Raw genomic sequence first — 18,884 nt, 5'->3', positions numbered from 1 at the left:
TCTAACCTTAAAATTTGCCTTCTGACATTTCTAGGATTAAAGCTCCTGAGAACACCAACATGACACTAAATATACAAAAGCAGACATAAAGTGCAAAAGCAATTAAACCAGACTAAGTCAAAAACTTAGCCGTAACGAAATGAATGGACATTTCTGGAGAATACAATCAGAAGTAGAGGGGGAAAAGCCAGGAAAACGAAATCGCGAACACCAACAGAATTATTCACTAATCTGTCCCATCAATTCATTAGCTGTCAGTGATTTTCGTATTATCTCCCCAGAGAGTACTGCAAACTACTGCAAAATAAGTGGTTTCTCTCTATATATAAAGTACCATTCTAGAATTTCAAATTTTCTCCAACGAAACTTACACGTTTTACCTATTACTCCTATGCACGCAAACATTAGGTAGAATAAACAATACTTGCAAGCAACAGACTATGCCTAATTACTTGTGATTTTTGTACTGTTTTAAGTTCGACTGAAACCCTAAGGACCATTTTAGGGCATCAGTCACCGCATGTCCAGGACCACCAGTACTCCTGATACCAGAGCAAGTTTTAAGAAATCACCAACTGGGGGGAGGTGGGGGCGCCTAGGTGGCTCAGCAGGTTAAGCATCCATCCAACTTTTGATCTCAGCTCAGGTCTTGATCTCTGGGTTCAGTTCAAGCCCCACATTGGGCTTCACAGTGGGTGTGGAGCCTAAAAAAATTACCAATTTGGGTCACTAATGCTCTCAAGAAAATATGTGAAAAGGTCTACCCGCCTACTATTTTTACATATTACACCCTTTATTACTTATCTGCTCAAATTGTTTTACCATCTATAGACATTACGCCTGCCAGGAAACCTGGTTAAGCAGAACCAACAGAATTCGTTTTCTCAGAAGGCAGGGCTAGACTTAAGATCTAGCACTCTCGAATTATCCTTCGAAGGAGAACTGATGAACGAAATATTTAAAGAAAACAAGTTATGCTACGTCACACAAAAGCTGGCCCTAAAACTTTGCTTAGGATTATACTCAGACTCCTTATTTCTCAGGTCCTGGATCTGGGAATTAAGGTTAATTTATTGGTTCAAACCAACTCCCAGTCATCTCCGCCACTTGCTCGAAGGGCCTTATTTTACTGCTTCACTGTGTAACAGATATTTGTAATAGGTAAAAAACACAGAATAAAGTCAACTAGTAAAACATCAAAAAGTACATATATTATACTACCCAGTTACATATAAAAGCCCAACAAAAAAAATTGCCTCTTTCCATTTTGTAGCAACTTTGGCTCACTTCCGACTTCCAACACCCTAATAAACAAAAAAATCTAGGTTCCACTGCTTTACTCAAGACTCCACCTAAGCAAATTAACAAGGTGTAACACTCAAAATTCTCCCCAGAATCCGCCTCATTCATGGGAGAGAAATCGGCTTCCCCATTTTGTGGCAGGAGTTTCTATAGTCTTGGATATGACAAACAAATGTATACCAACAACTTTCAAACCTACCCCCAAATACATTCCTACTACCCAATCCCCATACTTTTGAGAAGCCAAAAGCAATCTTTCTGGTACCTTCTGCTTTTCTCAAAACCCCCTGCAAGGCTATAGGGCTGGTTGAGTATCCACAAAGAGAAAATGTGCTTTTTAGGTTCTGGGGAACCACACTTCCTCATTCTAATACCAGTCCACCATTTACTTGGCTCTTCTCTGGCCCTGAATTCCCTCCTGTAAAATGGTTATTGCGTACGTAGTAGTTTTGAGGTCTCAGTAAACATAAAGGGAGGATATCTGTAACATAATCTGGCTACTACATACCAGTCACCATTACCAAACATTTACCCAACCAAGCACTCCTTAAAGGACTAAGAAAATCTACAGTCTGAGATTACCAGTAGAGACAATAAAGCTCATTATCTACAGGTATAGGACTCTCGGAACAAAGATGGATATAGAACCTTAAAGCAGTTTTTTCTATTAAACGGTTTTCCCCTTAGCATACTGTCATATCACTGAAAGAACGAACACATGAAAGCCCTTAAAGCATTCTTGTGCATGGACTTAAAAGAAACTCTATATGGTAATCTCTAACCTTCAAAATTGTATTACCTTTAAAATAAGCATAAAACATTTTTACAATCTGCTTCACCCATTGTTCTTTCTCTTGGCTATGGAAGCCTAAATAACCTGATTGATAATTTGATAAAAGTGATGAAGGGAAAGAGCATGGGAGGAAACTTAACTGTCATCATTGTTTTGAACAGTATGCGGATTTCTCTGCCACTTGTTTTGCCTAGCCCAGAGGTGGCAAGGATAAGATTTAAATTAAAAAAAAAAAAAAAAAAAAACTTTAAAAATCCACCAACCAAACTCCAGGATTCTCTTCGAAGCATTTTAAATGTGCTGAACATAGATGGGGAGAGAGAAATAATAGCATATATCCTTCAGACAAAAAGACAAAAACAGTTTTATAATCTTTTATTATCAATAACAACAGCTGCTTTAACGTGTCTTTGTCAGGCAGCTGTTAAAGGGTGGGTGGGAGAACACCCTTGGCCCTAACAAGGAAAACTCAAGCCTTTATGTACAAGCAAATGTAGAGCTCTTTTAAATGTCCAAAGCTATTAATTAGTTTAATTGAGGCATTAAACTAATTCTGAATTAACATATTTGAATAACCAAGAACTAAAATGTTCAAATCTTTTCTAGTACAAAAAAATTAAGTTTGCTTTAGTTATAAAAGAGCTCTCTCAATATACACAAACTATACACTTCAGACATTCACAAAAATGTGAGCGGAAGGCTTATCAAAAGACATTTAATACAATTAGTTTTCAACAACCCCTTGGTGGTCCACATCTACAAAGATATCCAGCCCAACCAACCCCCCTCCAAACCCCACCCCTCCCCCCCCCCCACAGAAAAGCACATACTTACCAGAATTTTTAGCAAGTATGGTTTGGGAATTTGTTTGTTTTGTTTTTTTAAAAAAGGCCCCCAGGGCAAGTTATTTACAGTTTAATTGCCACTGTCAACTGATCTGGACCTTGACCGGGATCGGGACCTGGACCTCTGGCGATCCACAGATGCTGGAGATTTAGATCTACTTGAAGAACCACGTTTCTGGCTCTTCTCAGGCACAGGAGACCTACTAACAGAACGGGACTTGCTCCGGCTCCTGCTCCGGCTCCTGGACCGGCTGTAAGACTTGCGACTCCGAGAACGAGACCGGCTACGAGACCTAGAGGAACTCCTGGTCCTGGAACGAGACCTGCTTCGTGACCTACTAGGAAGGAAAACAAAATAAACAAACAAATACAACGTAAGTGGTGGGCCCTAGAAACCCACCAACTATAACTTTGTCTTAAATGTTAGAAAGATACCTGTGCCTTTTGCTGCCTTCGATTAATTTGATTTTTCTCCCATTTATTTCCTTTCCTGAAAGTTTTTCAATAGCATTCTTTAAATCACCATAAGAGGCAAACTCAACCACCCTACAATGAAAAAAAGCCATTTGTAAAGTTATATACATCTGGTAGTCTAGTCTCAAACTACGTATGACAAAATCCAGAATATCTAAGATTACCTTTTAAAGACACCTTCTGCTACTGCTCTATTAAAAATCTTAGATCTTGGGAACAGCATTACAAGGTTTCTCGACCTCCAAACCGTTGACATTTTAAAGCCAGACAGTTCTTTGCTGTGGAGGACTTTTCCTACGCTTTGTAGCCACGTGCAGCAGCATCCCTGGCCTCTACCCACAAGACGCCAGTAGCGCCCTTGACCAGTTACAATCACCAAAAATGTGGTCCAACGCCCCCTACGGAACAAATTCATCCTCGACTGAGAACCTCTGCTCTCCAGCATATCCAAATTCTAAGTTTTCAGAAAACATTCACAGAAAAATTTTCAGTAGATTTTAAAAGGCTGCTATGACCTTCAATACAGACTCACCCTTCATTTAATTTAGGTCGATGTGCATCCGCAAAGGTTACTTCCCCAGCTTGTCTCATGAAATCTTTGAGATCCTTAACACAAGATAATCGTGTCACGCGAAGAAAAGGAAACTTGACACACAAACACCCACATGGTATAAAAAACAAGACTACTGGAAGAGAAGATGTTAGATAAAGTACAAACATGGTATTTACCACACTTGTATTCTATCAGAATTCAAAAATTATCTATGCCAGGGCACGAAATAAGCAAAAAGCATATTGCTTTTAAGCAAAATGCTATAGGAAATTCAGATTTTAACATTAAAGTAGTATTAGTCTATACTGAGCTCAATACAAAAGGAAAAAAACGAAACAGAACAAAAAAACAAAACAAAAAGAAACAGTACATATTTTTAAAGTAAAGACTAAAGTAGAAGTTTTATATTAAAAAAAAAAAAACAGAACATTTACAAGACACCAGTTATTTTGTGCCCCATATGTCATTAAAAAAGTTTACTTTACCTTTATTATTATTTCCCTAGGCTAGTCAAGCAGCAAACCATTAATCGGTCGGAGAAACCTTCATGACATATGCCCGACTGGCTCTTCGCCACCCACTTGAAGGACACTACCCAATCGATGGAAGCCTTTAATCGCACAGCCCTCCCTATTAGCAGACTACTGGCGGATGCAGACATGTTCTACTCTTGTGCAGTTACCAAGGACCACTTTACTGCGATCAGGATTCCAACGACCACCTAATTTCGTATCTTTCAACTCTTTTCGACCAGGACCTCTTATTCGGAAGCGTTACAGGAAGACAGCTCTCAACTTAGGGATCAGATCACGTTATCAACGCTCTGGGATCGCTGCAACCTGGCACTTCAAGTAAGTGCACCGATTACGTCTAGACCGGCAAACACAGATCTAGAGGTGGCCAATTGATCACTGTAGGAGCTGACTGGCAAAGTCAACCAGGCCCAACCAAGAGTGACCAAGACAACGATTAGGATAACCCACAGGCACTCCTCGTCATAAGGCCAACGACACAGATAGGCTGGCAAATAAAGGGTTTAATATTTGGTTAAAATTGATTTTAAAAAACAAGAAAAAATATCCTCAAAACATTAAACATTTCATCACTAATATTAAAGTTTGAAATATCCCCCAATTACATTTAATTAAAATTTTAAAATTATAATTAATTCTATTAATTTAATTAAAGATAAAATTACTTTTAATAAAACATAATAAAACATTAGCTTCCCATTAATTTTTAAAAAGCCACATTAAAATAGCTCAAAACTGTATTTCAACAAACCTGCCAGCTGACTCTTGAAGATAAATTCTCAACTATAAGCCGATTTTCTGTTCTTACAGGTGGAGCATTTCTGAGGAAGAAAATGAGTACTCACAATGGAAGAAATGCAGCAGTGTGTACCTACTGTGTTCGACTGTGGGCAAATTCAAGCAATCAGGAAGACCACGTCATTCAAATGACTCCCATCGAGTTTCTGAGTTACTTTATAGGACTTACTACACACACTAATCAGGAACAGTGGACTAACACAGGAGTAACAGAAATAATTATATGGTTAACAAAATCACTTATTGCTAATGGTTCTTAAACATTAAAAACTCTTCCTGCAGTAATGATTGTTCATAGTAGCCATTCACGATCCATCACATACCGTCTATCATTTCGAGGTCTGCGACTACTAAAACGGTCAGAATAGCGTCCTCTACCTCGTCCACCTCGAGACCGAGCCCTAGCATGTTCAATAGTAACCCTACAGGAAGGGGAAAAAAGGCTTTGTTAACCACACAAGCTACCTAACATCTACTCTGAAATATCTCAGCTCACCTAGTCTCTTCTATCTTACAGTGCCAACCAGTTCCAAAACTAAAGTTCTCACCTTTCACTACACAGTTCTTTTCCATCGAGTTCATATACAGCATCATCTGCATCCCTGGGATCCTCAAATTCCTAAAAAGTAAACATGAAAAAAAAAAAACAAACAAAACAAAACCAGTGCTTAACATGGCTTTAAAGTAACACATTGGAATCACTAAAACCGTGTGACAGAATGAGTATCTTAATGACAGTGCCATACACGTAAGCTCAATGCTAAAGCGATCAGGAGTGATTTCCCTCCAACTAACAGCGAGGTTCCTTTATCCTTAAAAATACCCTATACTCAAACGCACTGCTTATCAAAATCTTTACCGACTTAACAGTAGTTCTAAACAACCAGTTGTAAATACTTACCACAAACCCAAAGCCTCTTTTCAGATCAATATCTCTTATTCGTCCATACCCCTTGAAGAATCTTTCCACGTCTTTCTCCCTGGCCGCTGGATTTAGCCTCCCGATAAATACTCGACAACCACTCATGGTGTCCGGCTAGTATTTCCTGTTACAAAAATAATTCAATTGAGACAATACTAGTGAATGTCAGAAGAATGCCTGGTCAAGGGGTCAAAAACATAAACGGCATAAAATAAAATGTTTACCCGGTGATGTTATAAACAAGATTGCCAAGAGTGCCTCTTATTAGGCCAGGTCCCTTGCAGACAAAATTAAAACTCGGCTCCCAACACGATCCTTCCCTGGGCCCAGACCGCAGCAACCGCAACGCCCACTGCCGCCTCTGGAACTGCGCAGCCGCACTCTCTCCCCGGCTCTTCTGGCCCCCTCCCATCTGCCGCAGTTAGGAAAGGCCGAGAAGTGCGGGCGGAGCCGACCCCGCCCTCCGCAAGGCCAGCCCAATGGCGACGGGCCGCGCGCACGTCGCCGCCTCCCAGGAGCGTCACAGCGGGTGGAAGACGGAATCTCGCGACGCCACCGCCGCGCCTGCGCAGACGGCGGCGGGCGGACGCTGGCAGCCACAAAATGGCGGCGGCGGAGCCAGCGGTGGGGTGAGCCGCGCGTGCCAAACGCCCTTCTCCCTCCCCCCCACCCCGGACTCCACAGTTCCGGAGTCACTGTGCCCACCCGCAGAGAGCCCTAACCACACCCCGAGCAAAGGTTTCAGCCCAATACTCGGGGGAGGGGGAGGGGGTCCGGGTAGTGAAGAGGTAAGGAGGCAGGGAGGGGCACACAACCCTTGTGTATAAACGACCATAACCACGACCGCCCTTCCACCGTCAGTTCCCCTCAAACGATACCCAAAGGGAGACGTGCCCCAGCGCCCACCTCGAATAAACTGCGCTCATTGGACGCCGTCCTCCGCAAAGAGAGCAGCCCTGGCCACTCACGATCTGAGCGGCCATGAAGAAGCCTCGATCCGAGAAGCCTTTCCCTCAAAGTGAGCCACTCACCTACCGGACAGGATCTTTGGCAGCTGAGACCAGAGAGGTCCGTAGTCTGCGACGGAGCCGTCTACCTCGCCGCAGACCAGGACTAAACTCGTCTACGCCTCTCCACAACTGACGCACTTAGCTGCTCCTGCGCTCCACAAAATGGAGGGCGCGCCCCTGCGTCACTTCCGGTACCGCCCTAGGGACCTCCTCGTTGGATCCAGGGACGGAAATTTCCCCCAAGCCGGAAGTTTACGCGGGGCCGGGGCCTCTTTACGGCGACTGCCCCAGCGACCTGCAACCGCGATGGGCGGGGCCCTAGGGGCGGGAATTGGCGTGTTTGTGGCTGTCAGGTGCCCGACGCTGGAAGGGCCGCGGTTGAAGATGTTTGCTCCAACGAGGACGCGAAGTGCTGTTCATCATTGTCTCTCCGTGAAGATACGCTAGAGAAAATGACACTTTTTTTTTTTAAGTATTTTTAAGATACCCGAAGAGTACTGGGTAAAACAAACTCAAGCTTTGCAAAAATATTTGGCCATCTATAACCCCTTGCTTCTTGCAGTTTATGGTTATACTTTGGAGGACACTGCTTCATGCACAAGTGAATATTTTAACCATACTATCATACCAAGGACGTGTGGTTTATACTAAGAAGACTAAGAAACTGCAGTATTTTCTAAATGGAAGGTTCTTGCAATAATGAATTACTGAAATTGGACTGCAGTTAGCAAGCCATCTTGAATTGAAGCCAGAATGCAGATTTCTGCACTAGGGCTGAGCTGGTTGGAAGAGGTTTCAAGCTGCTTTTAAAGTCCAAATGGTATTTGGCTAACCCTCCCTGTTCACGTTTCTGTTAATGTAACACATAAAAGTATACCATTCCTCAGAAACAAAAGACTATGTTTTCAAAATGAGGGTGAAACAGCCTTCCACATCCTTAACTCCACATTTTCCCAGCAAAGTTGTCAGACTTAGCAATCCAGGCATAAAGAGAATGATTGTGAAAAGGTTATATTCCTGTAATGCTTTTAGGTGGAACTCGAGGCACCCCATTTTTCAGAGGTGTCCAGTATCTAGGGTTGCTGTTTGCAACTAAAGTTACACAGAGATAAAGTAGTTCAAGAAGCAGCAGAGCTACGGGCCCTTACTCTGACTTCCCAGCCCCTAGAAGCTCTAGGTTAGAACTTGGAGAGTTCGTATGGAATGAGATTGTCCATTTACACATTGTTTATTTTTTAAAAGATTTCATTTGAAAGAGAGCATGGGGGGAGGGGCAGAGGGAGGGGGAGGGGCAGAGGGAGAGGGCGAAGCAGACACCACCACCACCACCACACCACCCTCACTGAGCAGGGAGGACTCTGGGATCATGACCTGAGCCAAAAGCAGATGCTCAATGGACTGAGCTAGCAGGTGCCCCTCCCCTATACATTTGTTTATTTTAAGAAGAGCCTCAGTAGGTATGTAGCAAAATTGTGAATTTAGTCGTCTATGGTGTGGGGAATGAAGGACGGATTTAAAAGAAATACAAGTTTGTTAATAGAAAACACCTATAGCCACTAGCCTAATAAACGCTGGCATCTCATAATGTACAAATTGTCCCAAACCAGTACTTATTTATCTGCACTTGTTTGCTTTCTGCATGATTAAAAAAAATTGGTCTTCCAATTATTTGCTACATTTTCTATTGACTATGATAGATGCAATCACTTGTGATTTCACTCACTAAATGCTATTTTTGCTGCAATAACAAAGTAAGCTAAAGAAGGTTTTCTGGGAGTGAAAGTGCAAGACAGTACAAGACTGATGGTACTGTACATCATGAAAAAAGTTGCTGTCTTTAGCCCGCAGCATTGTGATTTTCTTCAGGACTAATTTTTTTTTATATAAGGGCTATTAATCTTAAAAATAAAACTGTTATTTCTCCAGGAAAATGAGTTTATTCAGGAATAGTAGAGAATTATAATTCAAGACATATAAGCTGCAGAAAAACCATCAGCAAATCCAACAAGGAGAGGAACATGTTATGAAGAAGGAGGAAGTTGGAGGGATTGTTTTGAAGGAAAGTCCAAAGATCGTTGGAGAAAGGCACGTTTTCTCATTGGTTGAGTATAGGGGTAGTCGTTTTCTTTCCTTCTTTTTTTTTTTTAAGATTTATTTATTTATTTAAGAGAAAGAGAAAGAGCGTGCAAGTGAGGAGGGGCGGAGGCAGTGGGGGAGAATCCCAAGCAGACTCCCGTTGAGGGTGGAGACCGTCAAGGGACTCAATCTCACAACCCATGAGATCTTGACTTGAGCCAAAACCAAGAGTCAGATGCACCGAGGCACCCCAGGGGTAGTCATTATCTCATAGAAAATGCAGTGTATACCTTTTCCACGTTGGGGACTGTGATGATTCTTCCTTCTTGAGATTTCTTCTATTGGGGTCTATTAACTGACACTTCTAACTGTAATTGCAGATGGATGGTTTGGCTCCCACTTCTAGCCTCCAGACTCTAGTAAGGTTTCCCTTCATTAGTTTTCACAAAGCCTTTCTCTTGATTGGTTTACTGTTAAAAAGGTTTGATTTCCACAAAGGTAATTTTTCATTAATAGTGCCTAGTGACTTAATCTGGGTTTTTTTAAATGACTTTTTGCAATATTTGTTTTTTCCATGACACTTGCTTAATAAGTCTTGCTACCAGATTGTTTCTTACCAATTTCTCCAATAAACACAGTCATCTTCCATGAGCATAATTACTCTCCCTCCTGTGTGATCCTATAATATTCTGCATATGCCCGTACAATTCCTGCATACGGATATGTGTTATGTTTTTGTTTTCCAGAAATGCTTAGCACAGAAAAGGTTCTGTATCTGTAGACTTGGATTCACATTAGCATTGTTTTTTTCAGGCCGTCCCGCTCCAATATCAACGTTTCAACAAAATGGCGTCTCCTTCCTAAGACATCCAAGTGGGCAGCAAATCTTAGGAAAGGAAAAAAAAGATGCAGAAAAATCACAGATTAAAATAAACACAATAAAATAAAATTTAAAAATTAACACCGTTTGTTGGCCATCTCTGTTGGGGTCTTTCACATAACCGTGGGATGTTTCATTCATCACGTTCCTGATTTCATCGAACACAGGGATCAGAGAATCATGGCCTGCGGGCCTAATCTATCAGCCTGCCACTTGTTTTTGTACGGCCCGAGGACGGTTTCACATTTTTAACGGTTAGGGTTGGGGGAAGGTGAGCAAAAGAAGATTCTGTGACACATGAAATTTAGATGAAATTCGAAGGTCAGTATCCATCCATAAAGTTTTTTTTAACACAGCCACCCTGTTCATTTACTTACTGTCCATATCTGTGTCCTGCCACAGAAACAAGTCTGAATAGTTGCGATAGAGACTGTATGGACCACAAGATGTAAAATATTGACTATCTGGTTCTTCACAGAAAACATTTGTCAACCCCTGAGCTAACTGGCTCCTAAGCTTTTAACTGTTTTGTGAATGCTCCACCCAACTCCCTTTGTCAGATACAACTGTAAACAAGGACAGAGGATTCGATCTTTGTTTTTAAATAGAGTTTATTGCATCCCAATTATAAAAATATCTATGTGCTCATTATCGCAAAAATATTCGACAGGACAAATAATTGAAAGACGAGGAGAACATTTGTGATGCCAGCTCACCAAATGAGCCTCAGATTATGTTTCGCTGTATTTCCTTCGAGTGTTTTCTTTCCTGAGCGTTTAATACATGGTTTATTTTCCAGTTCAAAATAATACATAATCATTTTCAAAACACATAGATTTTTTTAAAAGATGTTGAAAAGCGATCCTTACTCCCAACCCTGAAGGATACGTATTTGGCTTTTTAAATAATTTCTCTGTAGTGTTCTTCTAAAAACCACAATTGCATTTCCAAAATATGAATCATCCTCATACATAGAATTTGGTTTCATGAAGGGTTTTTATTCATAAAACATAGTCATGGGCATTTTCCATGTTTCTTTAATATATTTATAATCAAAAGTGTATTCAAATTTGTGTCTGTTATTCCACTTAATGTGACACAAGTACATGACTGGGGAAAATACCCATCCCAATCAGTAACTTTGTTTTTCTGAAAATGCCCTAAATATCACCAGATGCTTGAAAATTCCTATCCAAAACTTCCAACACAAAGAAAAAGTGCTGCTTCCTTGCTTCTAGCTAATAATTCTAAAGATTTTTTGAAAGGGTAGCCTTAATCTCTCTTGGAAATTTATGGTTTTTAAAAATATTCCAGTTTGGCTGATTTACTCCTACAGCCCTGACTTCTTTCTATTGTTACATCTTGATTTTTTTTATCGTTGTTTAATTTAGTGCATAATAACTAAAACACCTGTGAACCCACTACTTTAATTTTAGTGCTTAGATCAGTGTTTCTCAACACCAGCCATGCACTAAAATCATCTGGGAAGTGTTTATAATGTTCTGCTGCCTGGGTCCCTACTGGCAGAAATTCTGATTTAATTGTCTATACTGGAACCCTACGTAGTTTGTTAGTAAGGCTGCAGGTGGATCTAATACTCAACCAGGAGTCTGAGAGGAATGCTGACCTAGGGCTAGGAACTCACTTTCTTGTTCTCCATAAAACCCTTCTGTCGTCTAACTCCATCTTCCCTCCTCTGAATACCCATATCTCACTCAGTTTATGGCTGGAGTCCTGATTGGAACGGTCATAGGGAAGCTGGTCTGGGACACACACCATCACAACATCAAGGTAAACTTAAATTCAGAGCACCTAAACATATCCCCTTCACCATACTTCTTCATATTGACAGCTCCTGTTTCCTGAGCCACTTATGTGCCAGGCATTGTGCTAAGGACTCTACACGCATCAACTCAGTCAATCCTTACACAACCCTTCCATGTACATGTCTAACATTTTGTAAATAAAGAAGTTGAGGCTTACAGAATCTAAACATCTACTCTGCCCAGAACATCCCACTTCCTAATCTTCCTGTCAAGGCCGTTTTCACAAAAGCTGCAGCATGACCTTCAAGGGATGCCTTTCTGTGCATTAGGGTAGCTGGCCCCAGAAATCCCAGAAGTGGGATGCACTTCTCCTGACTTTGCAGAGTCCTGGCCACCAAGGCTAGAGAAGGCTGGAGCGAGGTAGAAATCGGAGTAGGTAGAGCTTCTCTGAGCAGAGATTGAGCTGAAGGAGAAACAGGGCAATACCTTTAGAGAGAAAGAGGAGGGAAGGTCAGCATAAGGGCTCCTGAGAATATTTTCTTAGGGATACAAAGTAATTCCCACTAACTCAGACTTTGTTGAATTGTTGACAAAACTTAGAAATTCTTTATATGTCCACAGCAGAGTGCTTATTGATGCTAGTTGTGCTATGAGTTAACACCCAGTTTAAATTCTAGTTCTGTCCCACTTTTACCTCTGCTCTCAATTATCCTCTAACTCAATGCTTCTTTTTTCTTTTTTAAGATTTTACTTATTTATTTGAGAGAGAGAAAGTGAGAGAGAGCATGAGGTGGGGGGGTGGTGGGGAGGGAGAGGAAAAAGCAGGCTCCCTGCTGAGCAGGGCTCGATCCCAGGACCCTGGGATCATGACCTGAGCCAAAGGCAGATGCTTAATCTATTGAGCCACCCAGGAGTCCCTACACACTATCTTCCATCATCTGGAAATAAAGAAAAAAGAATTGAAGTTATCAGGCTGCCACTGCTTCCATCTCTCCCCGATCCCTCTTCAGATTACCTATATCTTCACCCATCTTCTCCTTCTCATCTGTCCCAGAGAAACAAGGGTTCAATTTCTGTCCAAGTTTTTGGCTCTTTGTGCATCAGGTTCCAGACCTTGCTCCATCCATCATTTTTCTCTCTCCCTTTTTTTTTTCTTTCTTAAGTTCCATCCTCTCCACTACCTCTTTGATCCTTAACTGTCAAAACTGCTTCGTTCCCACCTTTAAAACTTTTTCAAAGATTTTATTTATTTATTTGAGAGAGAGCGTGAGAGAGAGAGAGAGAGAGAGCATGAGCGGTGGGGGGGAGGGGGGTGTGGAAGGAGAGGGAGAAGCAGGCTCCCCGCTGAGCAGGGAGCCCCATGCAGGACTCAGTCCGAGGAACATAAGATCATGACTTGAGCCGAAGACAGACGCTTAACCAACTGAGCCACCTAGGTGCCCTAAAACTTTTTTAAAAAGAAATCCTCCTCTTAACCTCTGCCACTTGTCAAACTGCCCTATCTCACCTTTCCTTAGCCAACATATTTCTTTTTTTTTTTTTTAACTCCGTTAGCCAACACATAGTACATCATTAGTTTCAGATGTAGGGTTCAACAATTCATCAGTTGTGTATAATATCCAGTGCTCATCACATCATGTGCCCTCCTTAATGTGTATCACCCAGTTACCTCACCCCCCACGCCCCCCTTGAGCAACCCTCAATTTGTTTCCCATAGTTAAGAGTCTCTCATGGTTCATCTCCCTCTCTGATTTCTTCCCATCCAGTTTTCCCTCCCTTCCCCTATGATCCTCTGCACTATTTCTTATATTCCACACATGAGTGAAACCATATGATAATTGTCTTTCTTCGACTGACTTATTTCACTTAGCATCATACCCTCCAGTTCCATCCACGTCGATGTCAATGGTAGGTATTCATCCTTTCTGATGGCTGAGTAATATTCCATGGTCTATATCGACCACATCTTCTTTATCCATTCATCTGTCAAAGGACGTCTCAGCTCCTTCCACAGTTTGTAAGCCAACGTTATTTCTTAACAGAGCAGGTAGTCTTTACACACCGAGATGCCACTTTCTCAAGCCCTCATTCATCTGCAGCAGACGTCCTCCTCCCCGCCCCCGCCTCTCCATTGAAACCGCTCTCACTGTTCCTCCACCACCTGACTGCAACATCCAGCGGCCTCCCAGCAGCTCTCACCCTCCTCCATGAAAGCCGCATTCATCTTCCCTCATGTGTGCCAGGCAGAGCACTCAGGCCTTTGGATTCAGTCGCCAAGTCAGCCCCATACAACTCTCTAAAATCAACTCATACCCTCCTTGAAAAAAAAAATGTTGACAAGAAAGCTCAAAGTCACACAGCTGGAAGTGGTTTGACCCAGCATGTCTCTTCCACCTCAGTGGTTCCAAAGGATTTTCTTTCCAAAGTTTATCCCAAAGGGAAATCCAAAACCTTACAGCATTTTTTAAACCAGGAGAGAACATTTCACATCACAGGTAAGTAACTTTAGCTGCATTTTTGTCTTTGTGTTAGAAATGTGTGAGCTAGAATGTGTAAATGGTTTCAGCATAAGCATTAGGACTAAGGACAGAAGCATCTAGTCTGTATTGCACGGAACGCCCACAGGCAGAACACTACAGGGGAAGCAGCTGAGCCCGTCAGCTAAGCCTGCAGGAGCTGGAGTCATGTGTGCTGGCATTTCAGCCCCAACACCCACTCTGGTAGCTCCAGAGGCTGAGGTAGGGCTGGGCACATCATGGGCACTCTGATGACCTTTGTAAGGAGTGACGATGATTTTCAGCCTGTTGCTGGACCTTTTAAGCCTCACTTCCTCATGTCAGAAATCAGTCAATGATAGTACTTATTTTATAGGGTTGTGATAAGGATTAAGTGAGGCAGTGCGTGAAATGTATTTGATCCAATGCCTGGTCCGCTCAGCACATTTCAGCTGTACTAAGACAGGCAGCCCTGTCTCTTCATTGAGGAAAGACAGAAACCGGAGTGGAGGTTAGGCTGCTGTAACAGGGAGAACCCACACGACTGACTTGAAGAACATGGAAGCTTTTTTCTCATGCCCCCAAATCCTCTGTAGGTAAAAGATAACAGCCTACAGCATTCCAAAGACCAAACCCTTCAAGGGGTTTATGAAAGAGAACTGGACGAGAGCCTACCAATGCTTGTTGACCTCTTTACCTACTTCATCCTCCAAGCTGTCAGGAACTGGGACTGAGCAATGACTGAGCTTTTTCCATCTTTAACATCGAGGCGGAAGCCTCAAAAGTATCAACTCCTTATACCAACTTATAACGGAGCCATTGTGGGGGGACACACGTGAGAGATCCCCCAAAGAGAGCCACCTCCCCACCACAAGATCAGCTCCAATACTGTTAACTAACTTGAATTTAAATAAAATCTTGAAAGAAAAAAAAAATCATCTCCAATACTGAAAATTATTCCTTCACTAATACAATAATTAGGGTCAAGACACACAGGACCAATCCAGTGCAGAACACTTGACATCTGTCTGATAATCAGAGTACCCACTAGCGGCCAAGTTTAGCCCAGAAGAAAAATGGATGTTTTGGATAAAGAGCTCTGGAAGGGAATAGGAAGTTCTGCTGTGTGTGTATTCCTCATCGTTGTACCTAAAATAAACAGTCCCCCTTTTTAAGAGCTTGGATATTGAGTATTTAATTCAAATGGCCATAGCTTGGGTTAAGGAGAAGTGGAATAAGATATCCTGAGGTTACAATTAAGCTGTCCTATGGAGCTCTGTAGAGATCTGGCTGTATGCACAGTAAGACACTGTGAGGAATTCAGAGCTGCAGAAACAGGGAGCCTGATGGAAAACTTTAGAAGCCCAGGATCTCCAGGGTTAGCACAGAAGAACTAGTGTAGCTTGTGGGTCTGGGTCTGGGACTTTCAGGCGAATTTGGTTAGGCCGACTCTAGTTCTCGCCTGTGTTTTCTACCGCCCTAATTCCTGATTAAGGTTCCTGTACTCCCAGCCAAGGACCCTCTTCAGAACAGTAGGGCATATGGTATAAATAGTTGAGTGCTGTTCAAAACAGAAGCATAGAAAGAAGAGGCTGGACGTGGAGGCTGGACGTGGATAACAAAAACCTCAAGCACCATCTTGATGAGTTCAGACTTTATCCAGTGAGCACTGAACAGATGTTGTAAGGTTTTATGCCAGGAGATAACATGATCGGATTTATGTTTTAGAGGGGGAAGTTTGTGATGAGGCCAAAATCAGCTGGGACTCTACATGGCAAGGAACAGAATTTCTAGTATAACCATCTTAAGAAAAGGAATTTATTTATTGGCTAATACGCTGAGACACTTACAGACAGGCCCAGCTGTAGGCGTGGCTGGATCTAGAGCTTGAGCAGCATCTCCAGCGCCCGGATTTGGCTCCACTTCTCCAGAGAGTCAGCTTCATTCCCAGGCTGGCTCAGCTTGTGTTAGCAAGATGTTAGCAGCCCTAGCCTCACAACCTCATGCCACCAAATCCAGAAGAAGAGAGAGCATCCCTTCCAGGAGCTTTCACTGAAGCTTCTTAGATCCTTCTCAGAAGCTCTAGCAATATCTCCTAATGTCTCATTGCTTTTCAACTGGGTTGTCTGCTCATTCAAGAACCAGTCACTATGGCCAGAAAACCTGTGTCTTAGTCTATGCAGGCTGCTATAATGGAATACCACTGACTGGGGGCTTAAACAATAAACATTTACTTCTCACAGTTCTGGAAGCTGGAAGGCCAGGACCAGGGTGCCAGAATGGTCAGGTTCTTGAAAGGGCTCTCTTCCTGCTTGTGTCCTCATGTGGCCTTCCTTGAAGCAAACATTTAAAAAGAGAGACCACGTGTCTTCTCCTCTTTCTATGAGGGTGTTAATCTCACCACGAGGGCCTCATCCTCATGACTTAATCTAACCCTAATTACCTTCCAAAGGCACCACGTCCAAATACCATCACATTGGAAATTAGGATTTCAACATGTGACTCTCAAAGGGACACAACCATTCTGTCCATAACAAAATATATTGATATGGGCCTTACCTAATCAAGATCCATTCTGCAGATGGGGACCCATGCCAGAAATGGAGAAGGGGCGGCCCCATTTATACTATAACTTAATAGTAGGGGAGGGGTGGTTTCCCAAAGGACAATCAAGGGATGTTTTTACCAAAGAAAGGGATAAATTGATGTTGTGGTAGCCAACTCCCAAGATGACCCCTAGGGATCCTCACATTTTGGTTTTCACACATAGTTTCCTACACGTACCAGGTTTGGTCCAGTAGAATACAGCAGAAGTGAAAACATTGGAAATTAGGTATAAAAAGACTCTGGATTCCATATGGAGTAATCTCTCTCTCTCTCTCTCTCTCTCTCTCTCTGTCACACACACACACACACACACACACACACACACACACACACACACACACACGCCACTCCCTCAGAGAAAAGCCGGCTGCATTATGGTGACACTCACATAACCTAAGGAGAGGCTGACTGAAGCCTCCAGCCAACAGCCGGCGAGGAAGGGAGGCCAGCCAACAACCACGTGAGTAGGCTTGAAGCAGATTCTCCAGCCACTCCAACTGGTGAGATAATCACAGCCCTACCCAACAGCAGGACTGTAGCCCCCGAAGCAATGCTGAGCCAGAGCCACCCAGCGAAGCCAGTCCCAGATCCCTCACCCTCAGAAACTGTGGGACACAATACATATTTGTTTCCAACTGTTGAGTTTGGGGGTAATTGGTTGCATAGCAATAGGTCACGAAGAGAGATGGCGAAGCAACAGCAGTTGTGCATTAATTCAGTCAATCATGGGGTTGATGGGGCAGCGGTAAAGGCAGGGGACAAATTAGAGAAACGCTGGGAAGGCAAGTTGTAACAAGTTGGTGATAGATGTGACAGGGTGGGAAAGGGGGAGTCAAGAATTAAACTTCACCTCCAGGCTGTAGTATGAGTGCAGCAGAGAATACAGGATGGAAGCACATGGGACCGCCACGCACTGGAATCTCTGGGAGGGGATTCCAGCAGGCAGGGGGTGCATAGGGTCTGAAGCATGGGAGACAGTGTAGGCCAGGGCAGGCTTTGGTTGTTTTTTTTTTTAAGTTTATTTTATTATTTTTTTAGTAATCTCTACACTCAACGTGGAGCTCGAACTCACGACCCTGAGATCAAGAGTTGCGTGCTCTTCTGACTGAGCCAGCCAGGCACCTCCAGAGAAGTTATTTTATTTTATTATTTTATTTTATATTTTTTGAAGATTTTATTTATTCATTTGAGAGAGAGACAGAGAGAGCACGAGCAAGGGGAGCGGCAGAGGGAGAGGGAGAAGCAGACTCCCCGCTGAGCAGGGAGCCGGACACGGGGCTCGGGCTCGATCCCAGGACCTGGACCCAAGCCGAAGGCAGCCTCCCAACCATCTGAGCCCCCCAGGCGCCCCCAGAGCAGTTTTTAAGATCCAGTTGAAAGGGATCCCCAGAGATGTGACAGCTGGACAGTGAAAATAGATGAAGTCCTCAGGTTTTTGTTGAGGCCAAGAAGGGGAGAGAGTATTCTGAAAACAGATTAAGAAGGTATTTACCTTGGGGCACCTGGGTGGCTCAGTCGGTTAAGCATCTACCTTGGGCTCAGGTGCTGATCTCCAGGGTCCTGGGATCGAGCCCTGCCTTGGGTTCTGTGCTCAGCAGGGAGTCCGCTTGTTCCTCTCCCTCTGCTCCTGACCCCCCAAAAACTTCCTCTCTCTGTCTCAAATAAATAAAATCTAAAAAAAAAAATGTATCCATCCTAAAATAAATGAGTTCTGCAGATGTCATGTACAGCATGGTGACTACAGTTAAAAACACAGTATAGCATATTTGAAAGTGGCTAGGAGAGCAGATTTTAAAAGTTGTCATCACAAGGGAAAACAGACTGCAGACG

At 42.9% G+C, this 18,884-nt stretch overlaps 1 protein-coding gene across 5 annotated transcripts; it reads right to left on the bottom strand.

Moving 5' to 3' along the window:
• Window positions 1-2,455: 2,455 nt before the first annotated feature.
• On the bottom strand, window positions 2,456-7,409 carry SRSF5 (serine and arginine rich splicing factor 5). Of its 5 annotated transcripts, XM_045807936.2 has the most exons (9): window positions 7,252-7,390; window positions 6,445-6,632; window positions 6,200-6,344; window positions 5,847-5,917; window positions 5,622-5,720; window positions 5,252-5,321; window positions 3,947-4,020; window positions 3,376-3,486; window positions 2,456-3,278 (listed from the first exon to the last, which is right to left on the bottom strand). In XM_045807936.2, the coding sequence occupies exons 3-9, from the start codon at window positions 6,323-6,325 to the stop codon at window positions 3,011-3,013; spliced, it is 819 nt and encodes a 272-aa protein (XP_045663892.1). In that variant the 5' UTR covers window positions 6,326-6,344; window positions 6,445-6,632; window positions 7,252-7,390; the 3' UTR covers window positions 2,456-3,010. The 5 variants fall into 5 exon arrangements, with proteins under 5 accessions (XP_045663892.1, XP_045663890.1, XP_045663893.1 ...); XM_045807934.2 differs by lacking the exon at window positions 6,445-6,632 and having other exon boundaries at window positions 7,252-7,409; XM_045807937.2 differs by lacking the exon at window positions 6,445-6,632 and having other exon boundaries at window positions 7,256-7,407.
• Window positions 7,410-18,884: the final 11,475 nt, after the last annotated feature.

The sequence above is a fragment of the Ursus americanus genome, chromosome 26 (genome assembly GCF_024610735.1).
Source record: "Ursus americanus isolate L20-20 chromosome 26, mUrsAme1.1.p, whole genome shotgun sequence".
NCBI classification, from domain to species: domain Eukaryota; kingdom Metazoa; phylum Chordata; class Mammalia; order Carnivora; family Ursidae; genus Ursus; species Ursus americanus.
This window is presented reverse-complemented; position numbering and strand designations above follow the sequence as displayed.